This window comes from Catharus ustulatus, chromosome 8, assembly GCF_009819885.2.
Source record: "Catharus ustulatus isolate bCatUst1 chromosome 8, bCatUst1.pri.v2, whole genome shotgun sequence".
NCBI lineage: Eukaryota > Metazoa > Chordata > Aves > Passeriformes > Turdidae > Catharus > Catharus ustulatus.
This window is the reverse complement of record NC_046228.1, coordinates 2,360,420-2,382,240: the sequence shown is the minus strand read 5'-3', so window position 1 is coordinate 2,382,240 and position 21,821 is coordinate 2,360,420. Positions and strand designations below refer to the sequence as shown.

Below are 21,821 nucleotides of genomic sequence, written 5' to 3'. Positions count from 1 at the left end.
ATTCATCATTGAAGGATGGAAATTCCTCTTGTAAATTTAGGGTTGGCCTCAGAGATGCTGGCACCACCCAGCCCAAAATACAGAACTCGGGTACCTGGGAAGTCCTGGTGCTGGGAGAGCTGGGCTCTGCTCTGGGCTCTGTCACTGCAGTTCTGAACCAATTGTCACCTTCCCTTTTCTCTGTGTGTAGAATGGGATGAATAAACTCGTGGGTTTGTTCCCAACCCATGGGATTCATTTGGGAAATGGCTCAGGGGCTGTTGCAGGTGCTGCCTTGAGCATCTTCCCAACAAATGAGCTGGTGCAGAGTGGAAACAACAACAAAAAATAACAATAATTTGGGATATTGCTGCTAATGGTGGGGATTAGGATAATGTCACTGCAAATTGGCTGAGATATGAATACTCTGGAATTGCACAGCAAAGATTGTGGCCTGTACCTGCATGCAGCCCATGGCATGAGGAAAGCTTTTCCAGGGCTAAAAAGTGGAACTTTGGGAGTTTTTGGGTTGATTTTAGTTTTGAAATGTGGTTTGGGACAGTCTTAAAATCTGCCAGTGTGAACTTGTCTAGGTGTGATCTTAGGGGGTTTTTTTCATTCATGATATAAAATAAAAAATACTTTGTGTGGCTAAGAGTGCTGCATCTCTGGAAGTGATGTCTCATCCCTGGAATGTCCAGGCCAGGCTGGAGCACCCTGGGATAGTGGAAGGGGGTGGGACTGGAGTTTCCAGGTGCCACAGCATGGAGAGTGGCAGTGCTGAATGAGAAACCCATTTTTTATGTGAAATTCAGGAGTTTGTGCAGCCAGAAACCAATAAATTTACTGCAGAGCAGGGAAACGCTTCTCCAGCAGTTCTGCAGTAATTTTTATTATAAGACAATTATGATTGTTGTGACCTTCTGCCCCCTCCTTCTCCCTCTAATGAGTTTTCCTGGATTAGCAAAGCCTCATTAACTCAAGTGAGACTTTGGGAAATATGTAAATAAAAATGAGTTGTTTTGAAAACAGCGTTTTATTGATCTGAGCAACAACGTTTTTCTTTAGGTTCGTGCTGGAGCCCCTCCTGCCAAAAAAGATGCATTCTAGGTCACAAGATAAATTGGACAAGGATGACCTAGATAAAGATAAAAAGGAAAAGAAGAAGGAGAAGAGGAACAGCAAGCATCAAGAGATATTTGATAAAGAATTTAAATCTACTGATATTTCTCTGCAGCAGGCTGAAGCAGTGATCCTTTCAGAAACGGTAACTTTATTAGCAAGGAAAGCTTTATCTAATTCTGAGCCATGTTCTGTCTCTTTTGAAATCAAAATGTTGATTTTTACCATTTAGTTCCTTTGTAGACCAGAAATAACTCAGAGGGGGTACACCACAGTGTTAATATACATGCTAATGAGTCCAAAATACAGATTTGATTTACAGTGGGGGAAAGATCCTCTGAAAATCTTCACCCAAAGCCCTGTGGGGCTGTTTGGTAAAGGAGCAGATGGCACAGCACAGCTGAAATAAATGCTGCCATCCCAGCAGCCTTTGGAATTGCTGGTTGCCAATAGATGGGGATGGATTTGCCCATATTTCAGCTGCAGGGCAGTGTTTGGTGGGATATTCCAAGGTCATTCTTGTCCTTGAAGGGCTGTTTGGAGCAGAAAATCCTGAGCAGTTCCTGTGTGTAAGGATATTAAAACCAGGACATATCTCCCTTAAACCCTCTCTTGTTGGCTTAGATTTAATTCACTGGAACTGTCCTCAAGGCTTAGGTAACCTGAGGAGCTGGAGGTGGGAAATTGAAAGCAGGGATGTCTAAAGCTGGAGCAGAGAGAGCATGAACTGACTGTGACCTCCAAATCTCTGCCTGGACACCTGTTTGGAGGCCAAGAGTTTAAAATTGCCTCTCAGAAATAAATGGAATGTTCTTTTCAAGATCTGCACAAGTACTTGTAGAGCTTTGCACTCAGCAGAGTCTTGCTGGTGCTGTGCTGTTGGCATTGGATTTTGAAACAATTTCTCTCACCTGTGATAACTGGATCCTTTAACTCTTTCTGTTTGGTATTTATAGGAATATATTATTTAGGCTGCCTGGCAGCGGGGGAAGCCCAGCATAATCGGGGCCAGCAGCGTGGGGGAGCCCGGCGGTGCGGGGGCCTGCAGTGCCGGCCAGGGCGAGGAAACGCGGCGGCGGTGCAGATGGGAGGGGGCGGCCGGCGAGCCTGGTGGCGGCGGCGGCAGCCCTGCCGGCGGGGCTAGGGAACGCGGCGCTCGCGAAAGCGCCGCCGCGAACCGCGAACCGCGAGCCGCGAAAGCGCCGCCGCGAACCGCGAGCCGCGAGCCACGAACCGCGAGCCGCGAACCGCGAGCCGCGAAAGCGCCGCCGCGAGCCGCGAACCGCGAGCCGCGAGCCGCGAGCCGCGAAAGCGCCGCCGCGAGCCGCGAACCGCGAGCCGCGAGCCGCGAGCCGCGAACCGCGAGCCGCGAGCCGCGAAAGCGCCGCCGCGAACCGCGAGCCGCGAGCCGCGAAAGCGCCGCCGCGAGCCGCGAAAGCGCCGCGGGGCGGGCGCGGCGCGGGGCGGGCGCGGCGCTCGCGAGGCGCGGCGCGGGGCGAGCGAAAGCGGCAGCGGGGCGGACGGCGAGCCCGGCGGCGGCAGCCCTGCCAGCCGGGCGAGCGAACGCGGCAGCGGGGCGGTGCTGACGGGAGAGGGGGGCCAGCGAGCCCGGCGGCGGCGGCAGCACCACCCGGCCAGCCCCGCCGAGCCGTGGCGCTGAGCTGGGCCACCCGGCCCCGTCGGCAACCATGAGCGGGCCGAGCCTGCCTGGCCCCGCCCCGAGCCAGTAAAGCCCGCTATGCCGCGATCCTCTTACTAATTGGCCAATTTGTGAAAGCTGCGCACGGATTCTCGCGACGAACGAAAGTGCGGCTAATATTCGGGGTGCGGCTTATCTATTGACAAAGACAGCAACATTGTCGAGGCACCGGGGGTGCGGCTTATAATCCGTGCGGCTTGTATTCGTGAAACTACTGTAATTGTTCAGCCACTTTCTCTGTTTTCTGGATTTTTCCCTCCTTTTCCACCCAGAGATGAGTTATTCTCTCCCCCATGTCTTGGGACATCCTGAAAAATCAGAGTTCTTGTGTTTGATGTGCCCAGAATAAAATCTTATCTGGGGGTCTCAGGCTTTTCACCTTTGAAACCAAAGAGTTTTTCCATTGACTTCAATAAATTTGGCATGGTTTGATTAAATGGAGTTTCCTCCAGCCAGGTGAGCATCACTGCACAGATTTCCATGATTTTTCTGCATTTCACTTTGCACCCTGCAGCAGCTGTGCTGTGACTCACTGAGGACTGGGATCACCATGGCAGGACCTGCCCTGGCATCTCCCACATCCCAAACGGACCAGCAGAGCTCAGGGGGTGCCACAGCAGCAGCAAATTGTGTCTCAGGGCAGCTGAGTCACTTGGAGCACCCAAGGATGCTGGGGAGCAGCTGATGTCACTGTCAGCTCTCAGGGGTCTTGGACATGGGAAAAGCTTGTTTGGGACTGGAAAAATGGAAATTGTAGCTGGAAAAGAGGGCAGGATAACCCCTCAGGGAATATTCCCACTTGGCATCTGAGGAGCAAAAATCAGGAAAGCCCAACATGGTTTGGCTCAAGTTTTTCCAATCTTCCCAGTCAGGAGCTTTCAGTGGCTGACTGGTGTGAGCAATATTCCCCTGCTTATGGACAGGGAGGGAAATTAAATGTCAGAACTGGTTACTTACAGTTACTTTGAGCTTCTTCAAGTCCACAGATCAATAATATGAAAAGGAGTTTGCTGTTGAGAGAAAAACTCTCCCTTTTCAGCCTCTGCAGAAGCCTTGATGAGCTCCAAGAGGACTGAGTCAGTTTGGAATGTTTGATGGGAGGGTTTTTTGGGGTTCATTTCTAGGTGAAGCTGAAGAAACTCTTTTGAGATCAGTTTACACAAGTGCTTGCCCAATTCCCACTGCTGCCTTCTGGAATTTTGAACAGATGATATCAAGGATGAGTTTAAAGATAAAATTTGTCTTTAAAATTTTGTGTGCTGGAGGCATCCCCTGCTAATGATGTGAAGGGAAATTTGGTAGGAATTCAGCTTTCCCAGTGTTCAACATTCATGTGCAAGTTCCCTTTTTAAAATTACTTTTTAAAATTTGAAATTACTCCCAAAGCACTTTGACCACTGTGCTTTATGAAGAAAAACACATTTTGCTTTTTCCTGCATTAAGAGCTTGGAAGAAGAAAGAAATTTGTTGGATTAAAAATGAAGAGGAAAAAAAAATAAAGATTAAAAAAAAAAAAAAGTTGGGAGTACAGATTTGACTAGAAATAGAAATTAAACTTTGAAAAGTTTATAAAGTGACATTTTAGTAATTAATACTTTTAGTTAACAACATTTTTTATTGCAGATGCTGGATTCATTCTGCTGAGAATTTTACAGCTCGTTGTGCTGTCACTCATTCAATTAAAACATTTCAGTTATTTGGTGAAGTTTTTAACAGATTCTTAGTTCTCACTTCAGAAATATTTGGAGATTTTACAGCAGAAGACAAATTTCCAGAGAATATCAAATGAGAGGAATGCCAGTGGCCATCCCCATCTCTGCAGAGCTCCTGCTGCTCTTCCCAACAGTGATGTTGTCTAAAGAAATGAGTGTTTCCAGTCCTTTATGGGATCTTCTTTTTTCCCATCAAATGAATCATCATGGAAGAACATGGGGAAATTCTAAAACTGCAGAATTATTTCATGGAGCTTTTAGATTTGCATGGAGAAGGAGCATTCAGAGGCTGTTTAATTGCATGGTTGAAATACTCTTCCCCAAATTTCACTGCACTCACCACGAATTTAATGACTGATCAAACCTCAGGCCTTAATTACATAAAACAACAAAGATAAATTAAGCACTTGAGTATGTGAAGATGATCAGGAATATCTTCATCATTTCCTAGAGATTTATTACCTTATTTGAAGTATCACATCAACATCTTCAGCAGAAATTGTCCTTGTTAGTGCTTTGATCCAGGAGCTGGGAGCAAACCCAGCTCTGAGGCCAGGTGGTTGCAGAGCACTCCAAGGCTGCTGGAAATCAGAACAGGCTGTGTTTTATTGATCTGCTGCTGTCTAACATCACTGCCATTGATCTTCTCCCTTAGACCAGGAAGAATTAGCAATGGCTTCATTATGGATTGGTGGCCTCCCAAGAGCTCACCTTCCTCAGCAGGTCTGTGATTTATGGGGAGCTTTCAGAGGAGGCCAGGGTTGTCAATCACAGGAGAAATTCACATTTAATTCAGTAATTACAGAGGGGCTTCACTTGGGGTCCTGCCTCCAGCTGGGTTTTGGGGACCTGCCTCTACTTGGTTTTTGGGGATTTGCCTCAACTTGGTTTTTGGGGATCTGCCTCCACTTGGTTTTTGGGGATTTGCCTCAACTTGGTTTTTGGGGATTTGCCTTCAGTTGGTTTTTGGGGATCTGCCTCCAGTTGGTTTTTGGGGATTTGCCTCCAGTTGGTTTTTGGGGATTTGCCTCAACTTGGTTTTTGGGGTCCTGCCTCCAGCTGTTTTTTTGGGGATTTGCCTCCAGTTGGTTTTTGGGGATTTGCCTCCAGTTGTTTTTTCTCTCATTTCTGGCGTGTTTCCCTCACCAACTGACATGTTTTCCTTAGTTGCTTTTTTATAATTATGTGTCCCTGAAAAAGTGATTGCTTTGCTTGTCCATTCTACTAAAAATATTCTTTAAAGGATGTGGAAAACAGAAACCTTTGGAGTCTGTAGGATTTGATTTTTAGCATCAAAAAAATTTCTTGGAGGTCACCCTGAGGTCTGGATGAACTTTCCAAAAAAAAAGATCGATACCTTTTGGTCATTCATTTGTTGTAGAAGGGTCTCAGAGGCACAACTTTTGATGCAAAGCCTTTTAGGCTTTGTTTTCTGAAAAGAAAATTTCAGATTTCTCCTTTCCAACATACTTCATAGAAACCCAAACATTGGGAAAAGACAAAATCCTTTGAAAAGGCCTGGATTGCTGCTGGCACTTTCTGTTTTGTCCCAGTGCAGCACCTTGGAGTAATTCCCCTTTTAGCTTCAGGCTGCTGCTCCATTTTCTGGAATCTGTTTGAAATTAAATCTTCATTTTTTTCACTGTGATTCCTTTTACTATGGGGGTGGTGAATGGGGAAATCACTAGAGCTCAGATTGAAACTAAAAAGAATTGCCTTAACTAAAGCACGAGTTGCCCATCAGATTACAAATATCTTTTGAGGGTTCCTGATGAAAAATTTGAATGGATTATGAAGCAGCCAGAGCAAAAAAGGAGATATTTCAATGAATTAAATAATAAGCACTGTCAGGAGCCACCAAGAAAGTGGGTGTGGACAGATGATGTCTTCATCAGAACAGCTGAACCTGCAAGTGGTTAAAGAGATAAATTTTAACAGGAAAGTAGATCTGTGTGAGAAAAAGTGATGATTTTGAGTGCTGTATAATGTGGTGTGAGACTCTAAAGTTCCTCAGGTGTTACTAAACAAGTGTTTGGGGAATTAGCTCGGCACACCAGAGCAGGAGGGAAGGACCTGGAGCTGGGAATCACCAGCACTGGCTGTTAGCACTGCTCTCATCCTGCTGAGCATCAACCCATGGCAGTCCAGCTCTGACACTGATTTCTCTGCATTCCTCTCCCTGCTTTGGTGCCCCAGATCAGCCCCCTGAGGCCGCAGAGACCCAAGAGCCAGGTGCTGAACGTGATGTCCAGCGAGCGGCGATTCTCCGTGTCCCCGGGCGCGCCCAGCTCCCAGCTGAGCCCTCCCCCCATCACCCCTCGGACCAAACTCGCCTTCAGCATCCAGCCCAGTAAGTGTCCTGCCACATCAGTTCCTTTGCAGGGTGCAGATGCATTTCCTGAGCCTTTCTTCACACTCTGGAGCGTCACTCCACACCCTGGTTTGCGTTTCGCCGTCTCCAGGTGATCAGCACAAATACCAGGGTAGATCTTCCACCAGGTATTTCTTAACCTCTTACCTTTGCCAGCAAAAATTAATTCAGTATTTTACAAAAGCAAGCAAAATCGTTCCACTGAAACCATTTCTTTTCAAGTAATCATTAACAATTAATTAGGTGCAGAGTACCAGTCAAACGTTCATGTTGTACTTGATCCCATATTGAGTGGTTTGGAGCATAAAGGATTCAACAGCGATATTTTTTGTAATTGTACATTAAAAAAACTTCTCTTTGATATGTTGTGAGTGCAAGCCAGAAGGGAAAATAAAGGTCAGGCTTTTTGAAGTAGTTTTTGTTTGGCATTGACAGCTATCAGTCAGCTTTTCTGTAAAATATCATCTGTTTGCTTCAGTCTGCAGCAAAGCCTATTGCAGAGCTGGGTAGAATCCAACACCTATTTCTTTCCCAGTGCTCTCTCCCAAAACCTGTGATTCAGAGTTTGCAGCTGCCAGCATGTGACAAAAAAGCCAAAAAAAGATTTTTTTGATACATGTACCAAATTCTACCCCAGTGGTCAAAAGTTCAGTGTTAGTAAGGAGGAAAAGAGATGATCAGTGTTCAGAAAAAAAGTCTTGTTTCATCAAGGTCACTGCTTTATTTACTGGTTTTGGTACTTTAAAACTTTTTATCTTAAATAGTCAGACACACAAAGTAAATATTTTGATTACAATGAACTTGTAACTCTCATCTTTACAATTTTATAGCCAAAAACCACCAGAATGCTAAAAACTGGGAATACAGAGAACTAGAGGATATATACTCCTGCAAAAGATATTTTAATTGGAGTTTTTGTTCATATGTACATTTTATTAACACTTAATTTGATTTCTCTTTTTAAAAAATATCTGAAGTTACCAGGCATTTCTGAGAATATTTTTGTGCTAGAGATTGGTGGGTGTTACATAAAATAAGATCATCTTATTGCACCGGTCCAGAATCATTTCAGGAATTGCAGTGATAAAATTTTTTAGGATAAAGAAGTTCTTTCAGAGCCCAGATTGGCTAAAAGCAGTTAATGGGTTGCTAAGCAATCCTGGCTGCCTGTTAGCTTTAGGAGAAGGGAGTGTAAAATGTGATCATTGGGGTAAGGTGGAAAAAGGGTCCCTTAAATGATCCTTTGCCAGCTCCAAAATCTTCCCAGTGGCACATGTCCAGCAAGGAATAAATATCAGAGCACACTCATCTGCTGAACCACCTTGAATAACGAATTTCACTGAATAAGGGGAGCACACCAGAAATTTGGGGGAATTATTTGTACAGTGACCATCTTAGGGGGGTTTAGTTCAGCTGAGGAAATGAACAGATCCACAGCAAAGAGATTTTCTTGGGCCAACACTGAGAATTCCTGGAGGTTTTGTTCAGAATAGGTATTCCCTGAATTCACTGAATTTTGGGACAGATCAGAGATTTGGGCAAACCTTTGTTTTTCAGGACAGAACCTTGTTGTCCCACTGAACAGTTGCCAGATGAATGCAAACACGTTGCTGGTGTGTTTTATGAGCTCTGCCCACATTTGCAGGGATTTATTGCTGCCTTCAGCAGGATGAGGTTGGGAAGGTGCCATGGGCAGGCTGCAGGAAATTCCAGCTGGAGCAGGAGCTGGGAATGCAGGGAAAGGGGGAGAGGCAGAGCAGGACACAACTCATGGACACTTGGCTTCCATCCAGGTTCTCTGTACAGAGTTGTCTCCACACCTCGTTTCCTCTCCAGCTCTGCTGAAAACATTGCTCAGATGTTTCCTGAAAACCTGCCTTTCCATGGATCTTCCAAGGATTTGTTCAAAGAAACAAAGGATTTGGGTTATTCCTAACAAAATGAGTCTCAACATTCTCTTGGGAGCACCTTGGTGAAGTCAGAAGTTTTATCATGGAAGAAGTTAAATCTTGTTAATTGAAAAAATGTCATAAAGAATGCAAAGCTGAAGTGTTCAGGGGCATTAAATTTACTTTATTTTTGGGAAATTGTGTGTTATTCCACTCAGTTTCCCAAGGAATGTCTACAAAGGGGCTTAAAAACATGGGTTGTTTCTGGTAAATACAGAAAGGTTTCTCTTTCCAAGGTTTTGCTAAAGCTCTAACAAAAGAAAATGCCATTTCCCAAACAGTTCCCTGTAATATCCTAAACTGCATGGAAAAACCAACCCAAAAAAATCCAGATATAAATATATTTAGCTAAGATAGAGATGTTTAGTTGTGGGGAAGGTGTGCAGGACCTGTGCCAAGGAGTTGTTCTGTGACATTAAAGATCTCAGATTCCTGATTTCTTTAGAATGGATGGGGAATTCATCCAGAATGGACAGGGCAGTTCATTCCCAGCATCAGTCTTTAGTTCCAAATCCCCAACGTGGTTTTGCAGCTGCAGTTTCATTCCATGAGCTGAGCAGGAGATCCTCATGGACATCCAGAAGGAAAACTCTTAGGAATGTCTGGGGAAAGGAGAAATGCTCTCTGTAGAAAGGGAAGGGTGAAAAACAGGAGCAGTGGAAACAGCAATGAGAAATTCAGGTCCTGGTGGACAAACAACATTTTTCAGCCTAATGGAGAGGAAGCCACTGAAAATGTGGAGTCCCAGGATGGAAAATAAAGTTTTTTCAAGAGTTCAGGTGGAAGGATGAGGAGTAAAATTACAGTTTTCAGTGACAAATCAATAGAGCCACCTTAGAGTTAAATCGTGTTGTGAGAGGCCATTTTGGAGAACAATAAAATCACACTTTTAATAAAATACTGATATGAGCTTTGCAATAAAAACATCTGCATAAACAAGTCCTCTCTTGTTTCACAGATCATGCCAGGAAAATAAAATAGAAATCACCTTTTTTTTTCCTTTTCCTAAATCAAATTCCCTCATTTATAAAAGGATCATTTCAGTTTCTTATCTCATAGAGATCGCAGTGGATTTTATTCAAATGGCTGAATTAAAATAAGTGTATTAAAATGACTGAATTACCCTGAAATACACCATGGGGGGATTTCTCCCCAAAAACCTATGTATCACTCAGGCCTCCATAAACTTTATTGTCCCTCAGGCTATTTGCCTCTCCAGCACATACCTGGGAGGATTTATCTGCTAAGAAAAGGGAATTTTCTACCCAGCAAACAGGAATAATAAATGTTTGGTACTTTCTCGTGCATGATTTTATTTACTCAACAACTAATGGCTGCTCATTTGTTATAGTTACCTGGAGCCTGAAAGTTTTGGAGAGAGATGTACTTAATTCCAGGCTTTCATTTGTGCATTTTATTAACAGGGAGCTTTTATTTTACTGGGAGAAAGTCAGTAAGACTTAGCCAGGTTATATTTTCTTCGTGCACTTTGCAAAACTTTTATTGTGTTTTAATGTACATGGCGAGCTTGAAGGTGGGAAAATGATATTTTCTAAGCTATGAATATATTGGTGGGAAATATGAAACAAAAATGATGTTTTATTAAAAACAAGGGGGTGTTGAAGTATTTTGAAGACATTTTAAAGTGAGTCCAATGCCAGGGCTTGGAGCAACCTGGAACAGTGGAAGGTGCCCATGGGCTGGATGATCCATGAGGTCCCTTCCAACCCAAAGCATTGTGGAATTGCAGGATTCAGCTGCTGGCAGAGCTAACCCAGGGTTGTTTTTTGCAGATCTGGAGCTGAATGGGATGTCCAGCTCCGACATCCCCGACGTTCCCCCTCCTCTGCCCCTCAAAGGAAGCACGGCCGACTACGGGAACCTCCTGGAGAGCCAGGACCTGATCAGCCCCACCACGTCCCCCCCTGCCCACCAGAGGGTGAGTGCCCAGGTGTCTGCTGAGAAAGGCAGGAGCTTCTCTTTGAAATGGAGAATGGAAACCCCCTCCCTCCAAATTATTATAATTTTGAAATCAAGCAGCTCTCAGGCAAAGATATGAGAATTAGGAATAACAGTTCCTTACTAGGGAAATTAAAATAGAAATACAGCACTACAAAGAACAAACCCCCAAACCCTGACACAGATCAGAGTACAAGCCTGACACCCTGTCAGGCAGGGTGTTGGCAGCAGTCCCATCCCATGGTGGCTGCATCCTCCTGCAGTGACAGATGTGGCTCAGCTGGAGCAGTGCTCCTGTACAAGGTGCAGTTTTCCTCCCAAGGTCCAGTGGTGATGTGGAAGGGTCTGGTTTTCCTCTAGAATCCAGTGGGAAAGGCTGCTCTGATGTTCCAAATCTCAGATTTTATCAGGGTAGGAAATGCTTGGCTCCTCCCCCTGGCTGGAGCATCTCCCCATGGGATGATGGAATTTTATCAGTCACACAGTGGGACTCAGTGGCCCTGAACAGGAGAGATCTCCTGGAGGAAGGATGGTTATGAAAAGATGAAGAACACTGCCCCAGCTGGTTTAACAGCTGGCCCATTAACAGGAATATATCCCATAGAAATCAGGATCACTGCCCCAGCTGGTTTAACAGATGTGACAGAATCCAGACTTTTGGTCACATCCTGTATTGCAAACAGGGAGTGATCCCTTCTGCAGGTCTGTGTTCCCTGAGCCATCCCAGGGGAGCTGGAACCTGCTCCTGCATCCCTGAGCTGACCCAGAGGCTCTGCAGGGTCAGCAGTGTGAGGATCCACCTGCAGGAAAACTGGATTCATTCTGGGGAATTCCACACCTGATGTTGTTGGGTTTGTTGGGCAGGGAGCTTTAACCAGCAGGAGCAACAAATTGGATTTAAAGCCTTTCAGTCCTGTGTCAGGAAAGGAAATAAAACATGAACTTGCCACCTTCCCTTCCTGCAGCTCTGCTCTGCCTATGTTGAGTCACCACTCATTGATTTCCTTGAGGCAAACTCGTGTCCCCTTTGAGGCAAAGGAGCTCAGAAACCCTTCATCACCAACAGGGTTTGCAGCTTTCTGAGGAAAATTCACTTTTTCAGCTTTGTTTCCTGTAGCTGGAAGCTTTTAAAAAGAATGTGGTCCTTTTCTTTAAAGCAGCACTTTTGAGAAATACCTTTTATTTTCTTTATGGGCAAAACAATACATGTAAAGGGGTGTGGAGGGTTGGTCCTGGCTGGTGCCCAGCAAAGATTCTCCATCACTGCCCTCCTCAGCTGGGCAGGGAAAGAAAATCTGATGAAAGTCTCATGGACTGAGATAAGGACAGGGAGAGATCATTCACCCCTTACCCTCTAAACAGGCTTGACTTTGGGGAATTAATTCAATTTTTTTACCAATCAAATCAGTGAGACCCCACATGGTCACAAGTTTTGTTTGACTTTGAAATGTCGAATTTTGACCGAGCTATTTTGTGAAAAACTTCCCAGCAGAACTGATCTTTTTTTCTTGGCAGAGGTGTCATCCAGGATTTTCCTCTGAAGTTCACCATCCCAGTGAAATTCTGTTGAGTAATTTGCTTTCCAGCAAATTTCATGGCAACAGGAAGCTTTTCTAATGTCAAAGAGGAGGAGTCAGGCAGGAGTTTGGTTTGACTCTGAATAGTTGTGTTTAACACAGTTTGTCCCAGTGCACGAGTCCAGCTTTTCCATGGCTGAAATTGTGCCTTTGTTGTTACAGGAACTGTGGTTTTTTTAAATTGTTTTACAATTTCAGGCTGAATGGTAAAAAAAAAAACAAAACAGAAAACACAAACAGGTATAGAAGTAACTTCAGGAGTGTCAATAGAGATATTCAAAACATCATGTTTTACTCTTTATTTGCATATACTGAAAAATTCCCTGCTCCCATCCTCTCTTCCATAGCTGTTCCCCATGGCTGGATCATTATAGTCAATATTTTCATTTTTCCTCTCATTTCCATCAAACTTTACTGCACTTCTAACCTTGTAGCCCATTTCCCCAGCTTCTGTCTCAGGGGCCAGTTCTCATTTGCCCTGAATACAGACCTCTAAGTGGAAAATTACAGAATGTACAGCAGGGCTGCCAGGAGGTTTGTCTAAGGAATCCATCTTCAGGAAGAAAGTTGAGAAACTCACATTAGAATTCACATTTCTTCACCTCCTTTCTGCATAAACTCCACAGCAGTAAATTCATTTTGTGTGATGTACTATAAGGTTTAGGCTGTGGTAGTAGCTCAGGATTGCTAAGATGAGTTCAGTTTTTAGCTAAAAAGTATTAAAGAGTGATAAGAAATAAAATCCTGGCAGACAGGTTTCTTTTTTCTCTGACTGATGAGGATTTTGGAAGGGGTTTCCACTCTGGGGATTGATGTTTTTATTTACTCTACAACCCCCAGATGCCTTGGGGGTGTGGTTTTGGGAGCCCAGACCTGGAGATAATTCAGCCTGATTTGCTCTGTGACCTTGTGCAGCTCCTGTACCTGCCACAAGCAGCATTTCCACATCATTAAATGGGAGTTCATAAATATACTACCAATATACTCCCGTGGTTTTTTGCAAAGTTTTATTCAGCTCTTAATATTTCTGCTCTTTCCAGTCTTGATTGCTCAAGCTTCTCTCGTTTTTTTTTTACAACATTTTGTCTCTGTAGGAACAGAATCCATTTTTTAACATCTGGTGTTGAAGGGCATCAGGATTTAATAGCTAAGAAATGCAATCAGACCCAGGCTACATCTTCTTATGTAACTGCCCAAAATTCTCTTCAGCATCTGTATTTTTATAAGCTTTCCAAGACCATGGGATGTGGATTCAAAGCCTGGCAGAAGGACCCAAAGCAGATCCATCCCAGAGCCACCTGTCCTGTGCAGGCCAGGACTGGCTGATCCTTGCAGGTCCCTCCACCTCAGCAGATTCTGTGATTATTGGGTTTAGAATTGATTTTGGAGAGAGTTTCTAATCTTCAAACAGTCACTCTGTGCCTTTATTTCATCAGGCTGGTAGGAAGGAAGCTTTTAAAGAACATCAAGAAAATGAGCAGTGCTGGACATGAAAGTTCAGATGGGTAAATTCTCATTGCTGCTGTGATTAAATCCCACTCCACAGTTTTAATGACTTATGTTTCATGGGTCAAATAGCTCCATAATTCATAACTGGATAATTCTCTGCCTGGTAAACTGATCATCTTTTAAATTACACTGCTGTTGTATCAGTGAAGAAAAATCAGTAAAACCTATTAGAGATAAGATTATCTGAGCAGCTTTTAAACTGGAAATATCTCCTCGTGTGAGGAATGATTGTGTTTTGCACTCTGGTTGTCTTGCAGTGGGTTGGGAAAGGCAGGAGAAGTGCTGTAGTGAACTCAGAGCAGGCAGCCAGAGAGGGATCAGCTGCTCCAAGCCAACCTGCAGGCAGTAATGTCATTTATGAGGCAGCAATCTCAGATGGTCAGAGTCCACTGTTACCTTGCTTTACCTGAAATCTTTAGTCCAGGTGATCACCTCATTATCATTTCCTGATTGTCCCTTACTCTTTTTTAACTCTGAGACCCTTGTAGATATTTTCTTGCTCCCTGTGATTTGTTCTGCTAAAAATGTCCTTAATAATATATGGGAACATAAAAAAAAAAAAAAAAAAGAAATCTACAACTCCTGCAAGGATTATTATTACATCAAGGGATTCCTTTAGGCACTTATCATTCTTTATGGGTTCATCCTCACCCTTGCATACAAATCAAGCTCCTGCTTAGTATTCAGAGCAGGGAAGGAGCTCAAAGAAAATAGACAAAGGAGCACTTGGGTTGCTAATATTGGCTATAACACTTCCTAAGCATGGGATAATGGTTGGGATGGGAACATCTCCATCAATCCAGCACAGGTGGGACTGGGGATGGCTGAAGCCTGCAAGGAGCAGAACAGCCTTGGGTTGATTCTCTGCTCTATGGGGAATTTTCTGGTTGCTTATTGGGGTATAACAGGATGATAAAATTCAGATATAACACACAAAAGGCTCAACCCAGGGGGATTTTTCATGTGTTGCAATGCAGGTGCTGCAATACTGGAAATTTTCTCTTGTATCAGCTGCAGGGAGGAAAAAATTAACCTTAAAGGTTTCAGCAGATGTGCTGTCCTCATGTGGACAAGGACAAAGAGGCTGGAAATGCAGCTGGAGTTTTGGGGAGCAGGGAATTGAGGAGCACAACTTGAGGGGTTGCAGGAGCAGCCTACAGCTCCTCTCTGCTCTCTGCTGTCTGTGAGCAGGGCCAGGAGCCAGGGAATGGCTGGAGCTGTGCCAGGAGGGTTTAGGGTGGCTATCAGGAAAAGGTTCATCCCCAGAGGGTGCACCCAGGGAATGGGCACAGCCCCAAGGCTGCCACAGCTCCAGGAGTTTGGACAGTGTGCCCAGAAGAAAAAGAAAAATAATTAAAATGCAGGGTTTATTTGCCATCTGATCATTATTTTTGCCTGCTGGGGATGGGAAGCCTTGCAAGCCCTTCCTCCTGTGCCAGTCCCTCACTCTTGGGTGAGTTAAGATGTTGCTGAGCAAAGAGTTTCTGAAGAATTCATTTACTTTTTAATAAGTCTCCAAGTCAGTGGGCTGCCACTGCTTTTTACAGGATTTGGAGTGAAATCTGTGTCCTGCTGTCTGCCCAGACATGTGATGTGTCCCCTGATTTATTTTAGGGAGTTGCCATGTCCTGCTGTCCCATGGGATCAGGCTGTGGTTTGGGCCAGGCTGATGTGCTGGTTTCTCTCTCTTGCAGGACCTGACCCTTCAGTGAGGAATTCAGGGTCAGTCTGGACTCTAAAGCTGATTCTGAGTGTTTTGCTCATCCCTCCTGAGGTCTGTTTGTGCACAGACTGGAATTGGGGAAATGGAGTTACCATCCAGAGTGGGCAGCAATACTGATGGTGTGCCCATGGAGGAATGTGCTTCCACAGGGGGAAGGTGGCCTTAGCTGTGCCCCAGCAGAGCTGTCACACTCCAGGAGCCAGGTCCTCCCTGCATGAGGGGTGCAGACCCCTGTCAGGTCCAGCTCTGCCCTCATCCATTGTCCCCTGCAGGAGCATCCCCCAGGCAGGGCCCTGCCAGAAATCATGGGGGAAGTCACAGAATCATCAAACAGGGTGGGAAGGGACCTTAAACCCCCCAGTGCCACCCAGCCATGGCAGGGACACCTCCCACTGTCCCCAGTGTCCAACCCCAATGTCCAACCTGGCCTTGGGCACTGCCAGGGATCCAGGGGCAGCCACAGCAAATCTGGGAATTCCATCCCAGCCCTGCCAGGGAACAATTCCTGCCCAAAATCCCATCTAAATGTACCCACTGTCAGCTTAAAGCCATTCCCTGTGTACTGTCCCTTCCATCCCTTATCCCCAGTCCCTCCCCAGCTCTCCTGGATCTCCTTTAGGTCCTGGAAGGGGCTCTGAGCTCTCCCTGGAGTTTCTCCTGTCCAGGTGAGCACCCCCAGGCTGTCTCAGAGCAGAGGAGCCCCTTTGGTCTGCTCTGGGACACTGGAACAATTCCAGGTTACCATTTTGCTGCCCTGGGAAGGGCTCAGGGATGGGGTCACACCAGAACATCTCTGCAGAACCCTTCAGATGCCCCTCCCTGCAGTCACTCAGCAGGGACAGCAGTGGCTGTGCCACAGACCAGAGGAGACTCTAGCAGCTGATGGATGAAGCAGGGGCTGGAGAATCATTTCACATCAGTTACCTGCTGGATTTTCCACAGAACTTTGCTCCCTGGGTCAAACAGCCAATTAGCTTAAACTGTCTGTAATTTGGCTGCCATTAGTGGAGCTGGGCTGCTCTCCCTGCTGGCTCTTTCACAGAGCAGAGTTGTTCAGCCAGAGCCTCACACTCCAGTGTTATTTCTCACTGCAGACATGAAATAACCACCTTGTTGTCAGGGCACCTCAGCTCTGTGCTGAAGGAACAACACAGTGAAAGCATTTTCACACTCCTGGGTGTGATGGGCAACATTTCCATCCCATTTCTGCTGCTTGTGATCCCTTAATCCAAAGCAAAAATGCTTCTCACTGGATCTCCAGAGTGTGTCCTATGGGTGACCATTGAATTTCCAGGAAAAAGAGTTCCTTGCACAGGAAGAAATCTCCTGCAGTGCCACAAGGACCGTTCTGGAGAATCAAATTCTGTTTGATTTTTTTTGTAGTTGTTTCTTTTAACAATGTTCTCTCAACAAAAAACAGCTCCTCTCTCATTTTGCTGCTTCAGAGTAGCAAAAAAAAAAATAAAATTCATTTTCTCATCTTCTGTAATTGATTTTTACTACATCCCGAGCACGCCTGGTGTAGTGCAGTTTATATCTCTCTGTAAGAGAATGCAGACAAATGTTTTTAAACTTGATTCTTTTCTGTATCAGGGAAAGAAAAAAAAAAACCAGCAAACAAATGGGAGCAATTTCATGTCTGAGGCAGAAGGAACAGATTGTTTCTGTGTTGCAGATGTGCCTTTTACATAAGGTTTCTGCTTCCCCTGAGGTCCCCCTGAGTCAAGGATTCTGCCCAAAATAGGTTGGGATGTGAAGCAGCAGCCTCTGTCAGTTTGTCAGGAAGGAAGGGGAAGAGCCAGGTTCACAATTACCCACCGAGATACAAACACAAACTCTGCAAAGAGAGTCTTAATTAAACACAAAATCAAGGCAAACTATTTTTATTGCAAAGTTTCTGAGGGGAAGCGCAGCAAAAATGAACTTTTTAAACCCAATAATGATTGTTGTGAGTGTGGTGGTAAAGGGAGGGAGGAAATGAGGTTGAATTTCTTCTGTCCTGGGATAGAAGAAGGAGGGATCAGCCCTGGGAGTGCTGCTTTGGAGCAGCCCCAGCTCCATAATGGAATGTTTTGTCTTGCAAAATTCCCAACAATGCTGCCCCACCAGCATTACACATCCTACTGAATATATTCATTGGGAGCTTATTATATAAATGAGCATGTGCTAAATTTATCCGACTTTCTAATGGAAATTGTAAATTCAATTATAATAATTATCTACCTATCTCTGCTATTTCTTTCTGCCTAATTTGCTTGCAGAATCTGAGCTCGGGTAGGTTTTGAGCTTGTTATTTATAGCATATATATTTAGCTTCTTCTCATTGTATTTGCATTGTCTCTGCTTTTCAGAAGCAGGTTTTCAGGGCTGATTTGATTGTTCTCTGATCAATATGAAGGGGCTCATTTGGTTGAGAAATGCCTTTGATCTAATTGAATTGAGAATTATTGCCAATAGAGTGTTATTTAAATTCAAAATGGATTTGCACAAATGATGCTATCAGCAGAGTTGGATTTTTTTTTTTCCTGGTGATGAATATGAAGTTAAAGAGAGCAAAGCAGAGAGGAAAGGTTTATATTTATATTTTATATTGCTGTGTTTTTGAGGGACACTTGGTGTATGGAGTTTGAAGAGAATGTCAGCTCCATGAGGTGTTGGATGTTCTGCAGACCACCAGCATTTCCCAGAGCTTTCCCAGAGCTCTTGTAATTGAGCAAGTTTTCAAAGTTTTTTGGAATCTTCAGATCACAACTGACACTTATTCAGGTGCCTTAGCAGGAATTCAGGAGTTAATGTGCCAAGTTAAGGAGGGGATTTGCTCAGGTAGAGGAAATATTTAATGGTTCTGGCTGTAACACTTCAGAGGCAGATCAGCAGTGGCATTTTAATTAAAAACCAAACAAAATCTTCCATTTTGCATGTAGTAAAAAAAATTGACATTCTTATTTTATCTGCCTTTCATATGAATCTGTTGACTTTTCTGACTCAGAGATCATCACACCCCGCTGGAAGTCAGGAGCACACAGTGCCCACTTGGAGCCTGCTGTGGGAAATCATGGAATCATTTATGCTGGGAAGGGCCAAAATCACCCAGTCCAGTGTTCCCCCAGCACTCCAAGGCCAGCAGTGACTCCTGTGCCCAGTGCCAGCTGTGGCTGCCCCTTTTCCAGGCAGACTTTCCAGACCTGCCACCTGGCTCTGGAGCCTTGCTTTGGGTTCAGAGATTCTCACTCCACAGCAGATCAAACCCAATGGATTGCCAAGGTGCCAGAGAGCATTTTGAAGCCAAGGAGGAAGCTGGGAGCAGGCAGAAAGAGAGGCTGGGAAATGGAGAGTGGAGAATGGAGAGACAAGCTCAGGGCATGGCTCACCTGTGGTGGTTTGGGATCCCTCTTCCCTTTCCTGGGGAGAGAGTTGGGAGGGATGAGGAGAGGTGTAAAATGGATTGGAAAGTGCTGCTGTGCAGGTGGGATACAGGAAAGAGATTCCAGCAAAAATCCAGCCTGCCTGGCTCAGCCAGCTTGCATTCCAGCTTTCTCCTTAGTCTGTGATCAGTAAAACTGTCTGGTGAAGTCTCAGATTTGTAACTCCATGCTCTCCTGCTTGGGAGAGCATATTTAGTTACCTTAAAGGTTGTTTTTCTTCTGCTCTTACTCATCTCTGAAAACTCCCAGTCATGAGAGCACCACTGAGCAGAGGAGGGACTGAGATGTCCTGGCATCACCCTGAACCTCTCTTCTTTTAGGGACAGCATCCTTGGATAGCTCTGAAAAGAACCAGTTTGGGGTTTATGCACCTCCCTGGGGTGTCTCAGTTGTTTGGATCCCAGGATCTTCCTGATCCTGACAGCCCAGCAGGAATTGTGGCCAGCACTGAGGCACTGCAGGTGCTTGGGCTGTTCTTGCAGAGGTGACCAAGGGATTTGGGCAGAGCTGTGCCTGTGTGGAGCCAGCTGGGCTGGGGGAGGCAGGACACGAACAAACAACTGGAAAAGCATCATTGACCTTGGAGGAAAACAAAAGGGGGAGAATGTGAGGGAAAAACAAAGGCAGAGCAGCGTTGATGAGCTGTGACACTGCAGCACAGCCTCTGGGAAACCTGTGCTGCCTGCACAGCCCAAATGCTGGGAAAAGCTGCTGCAAATGCAGCAGGCTCCAGCTCTTTCTGCAATGGGTTTTATCATTTGTGCGTTTCAACATTAGGGAAAAAAAGTCTTAATTTCCATAATGGCTTTTTTAATTTGTCCAATTAGCTGGTGATTCTAACTGGGGATGCTCTTCTGTTGTGAGATATGTAAAGTGATTTAGAATTCATATATTTGAACGTTCTGCATTTATGTTCAGGGTATTTTAATTATAACTGTGTGGGTAATAGTAAATTGCGAGTTACTTATCTCACTAAATGATTTTAAATTGTTTCTTTTTTGGTTTTTGTTTAAATATTTCTATTCTAACTGTGCAAAATCCAAACTATAATGGAAAAGCAATGAAGCCATTGCTTCAGCTTGGCTTTTAAGCTCTGAGTGCCTAGAGGCTGAGGGCAATCAATATGGACCAAGAAATCAATATCCTATCATGATATAAAGTGGGGAATTATAAACTTCTCCAGTGCTTTCAAAAGATTTTTTCCTTAAATATTGAGCTAATTAATCCTGAACTCCTGAGAGAGTTTTTTTTCACTGTCAAAAGTAAAAGTTATATTTAAAAGTAATGGCTGAGTGTGTTCACAGCAAATCCTGCAGGGAGAGGTTTTTGTGAGGCACAGGGCTCCACACTCACCTGCTGCCTTTTGCACTGAGAGATGGCACAAAAACCTTCCAGAATTCCATTCATCCCTAACACTGGAGTGCCTGATAACCTGGAATAACCTGCCCAAATTGTTTTCTTGCAGCACCTGCCTCCTCCACTCCCCAGCAAGACTCCGCCGCCGCCGCCTCCCAAGACGACGCGGAAGCAAACGTCTGTTGACTCTGGGATTGTCCAGTGAAGAAGGAAGCAGGGTTTTTTTTTCCAAAGATAAAGCTGTAACAATTCATTTCCCTAAGTATTTTATGGTCTATAATGTTTACCTCATTCAGGTGTGCAGTATCTAACATTTAGTGCAATGATAACTCCGTAAGAAATCCAATTCTCGCCGTGTGTCGGACCCAACACTACATCCCCCTGGTTTTGGGGTTGTTCCCTCCCATAACTTGAAAGAAATCTGGATTTCTACTTGAGACTGGGAACTCCCATCAACTGACAGAAGCCTCTTCCTAAACCTTCTCCCTGCTTCTGGATAATGCCAGGCACAGAGCTAAACGTGGAGATGGAAATGAGAGCTGGAAATTTTGTACCTAAAGATTTTGGGTACCTCTGGAGTTTCAAATGAGCAGAGTTTTTGTACCTAATCTCAGTGTATATAGGAATCAATGACAATGTTCAGGGCAAGAGGGGATTTCCCAGTGAGGTGAAGCTGCTGTAGGATTTCCCTGAATACCAGGGATTTTAGCCCAGGGTTAAAAATCAGACACCACTGATTTGTGAAATTGGTCTGTGTTGCAAATAACCTGATTGCAATGAGCAAAGTGGAGATTTGGGGCTGTCTTGGCCACTGTGACCACCATGCCATCGAGTTTGAAACCTTTGGTGAGAGGAGGAAAAGTGCAGCAAAACCTCCCCTCCCCATGAGAATGCTCAGGGAATTTGTAAAGTCCCCTGGGAAAATGTTTTTGCAGGTGCTGGGGGTCCATCAGTGCTGGTCCCTTTTTAAAAATCACCTCCCAAGGGCACAGGAGCAGCAATTCCTAAATGTTGGAAGTCAGAGATGAGCAGGGATCTCCTCTTGGGTGTCAGGTGGAGAAGGAGGGTGTGTGCCAGTGGAAGCAAGGGCAGGGGGCATGGGAACAACACAGGTGCTGCTCCCCACTCTAGGGAGAAAATTCACGTGGTCAAAGCTCAGCTGGAGCTGCCAGAACTGGGGAGGACAAAATAAAAAAAGAGTTTTTTTCAAAGATATCAATGGCAAAAGGCAGTGTAAAAATACCACCAGCCCATTCCAGGATGGGGATGGGCACCTCACACACAGGGACAGGGACAAGGCAGAGGTGTGCAGCACATCCTTTGTCTCTGTCCTCAACTTGGGTCACAGAGCAAGAGCCCAGTGCCCTGAGCTGGAGGACCATGACTGTGACAGTGACCACCTCCCAGACAACCTGAGACTGCAGGAGCTGCAGCCCCAGC

General features: G+C 45.0%; 1 protein-coding gene across 2 annotated transcripts in view; it reads left to right on the top strand.

Moving 5' to 3' along the window:
* The window catches only part of DOCK1 (dedicator of cytokinesis 1), a 246,904-nt gene extending 225,339 nt beyond the window's left edge, over positions 1 to 21,565 (top strand). For both annotated transcript variants that reach the window (XM_033065521.1, XM_033065520.1), the window contains exons 49-52: positions 1,048 to 1,246; positions 6,709 to 6,862; positions 10,626 to 10,771; positions 20,491 to 21,565. In XM_033065521.1, coding sequence (XP_032921412.1) covers positions 1,048 to 1,246; positions 6,709 to 6,862; positions 10,626 to 10,771; positions 20,491 to 20,586 — 595 coding nt within the window. In that variant the 3' untranslated portion in view covers positions 20,587 to 21,565. The remainder of the gene's footprint in view (positions 1 to 1,047; positions 1,247 to 6,708; positions 6,863 to 10,625; positions 10,772 to 20,490) is intronic.
* The last annotated feature ends 256 nt before the right edge of the window (positions 21,566 to 21,821 follow it).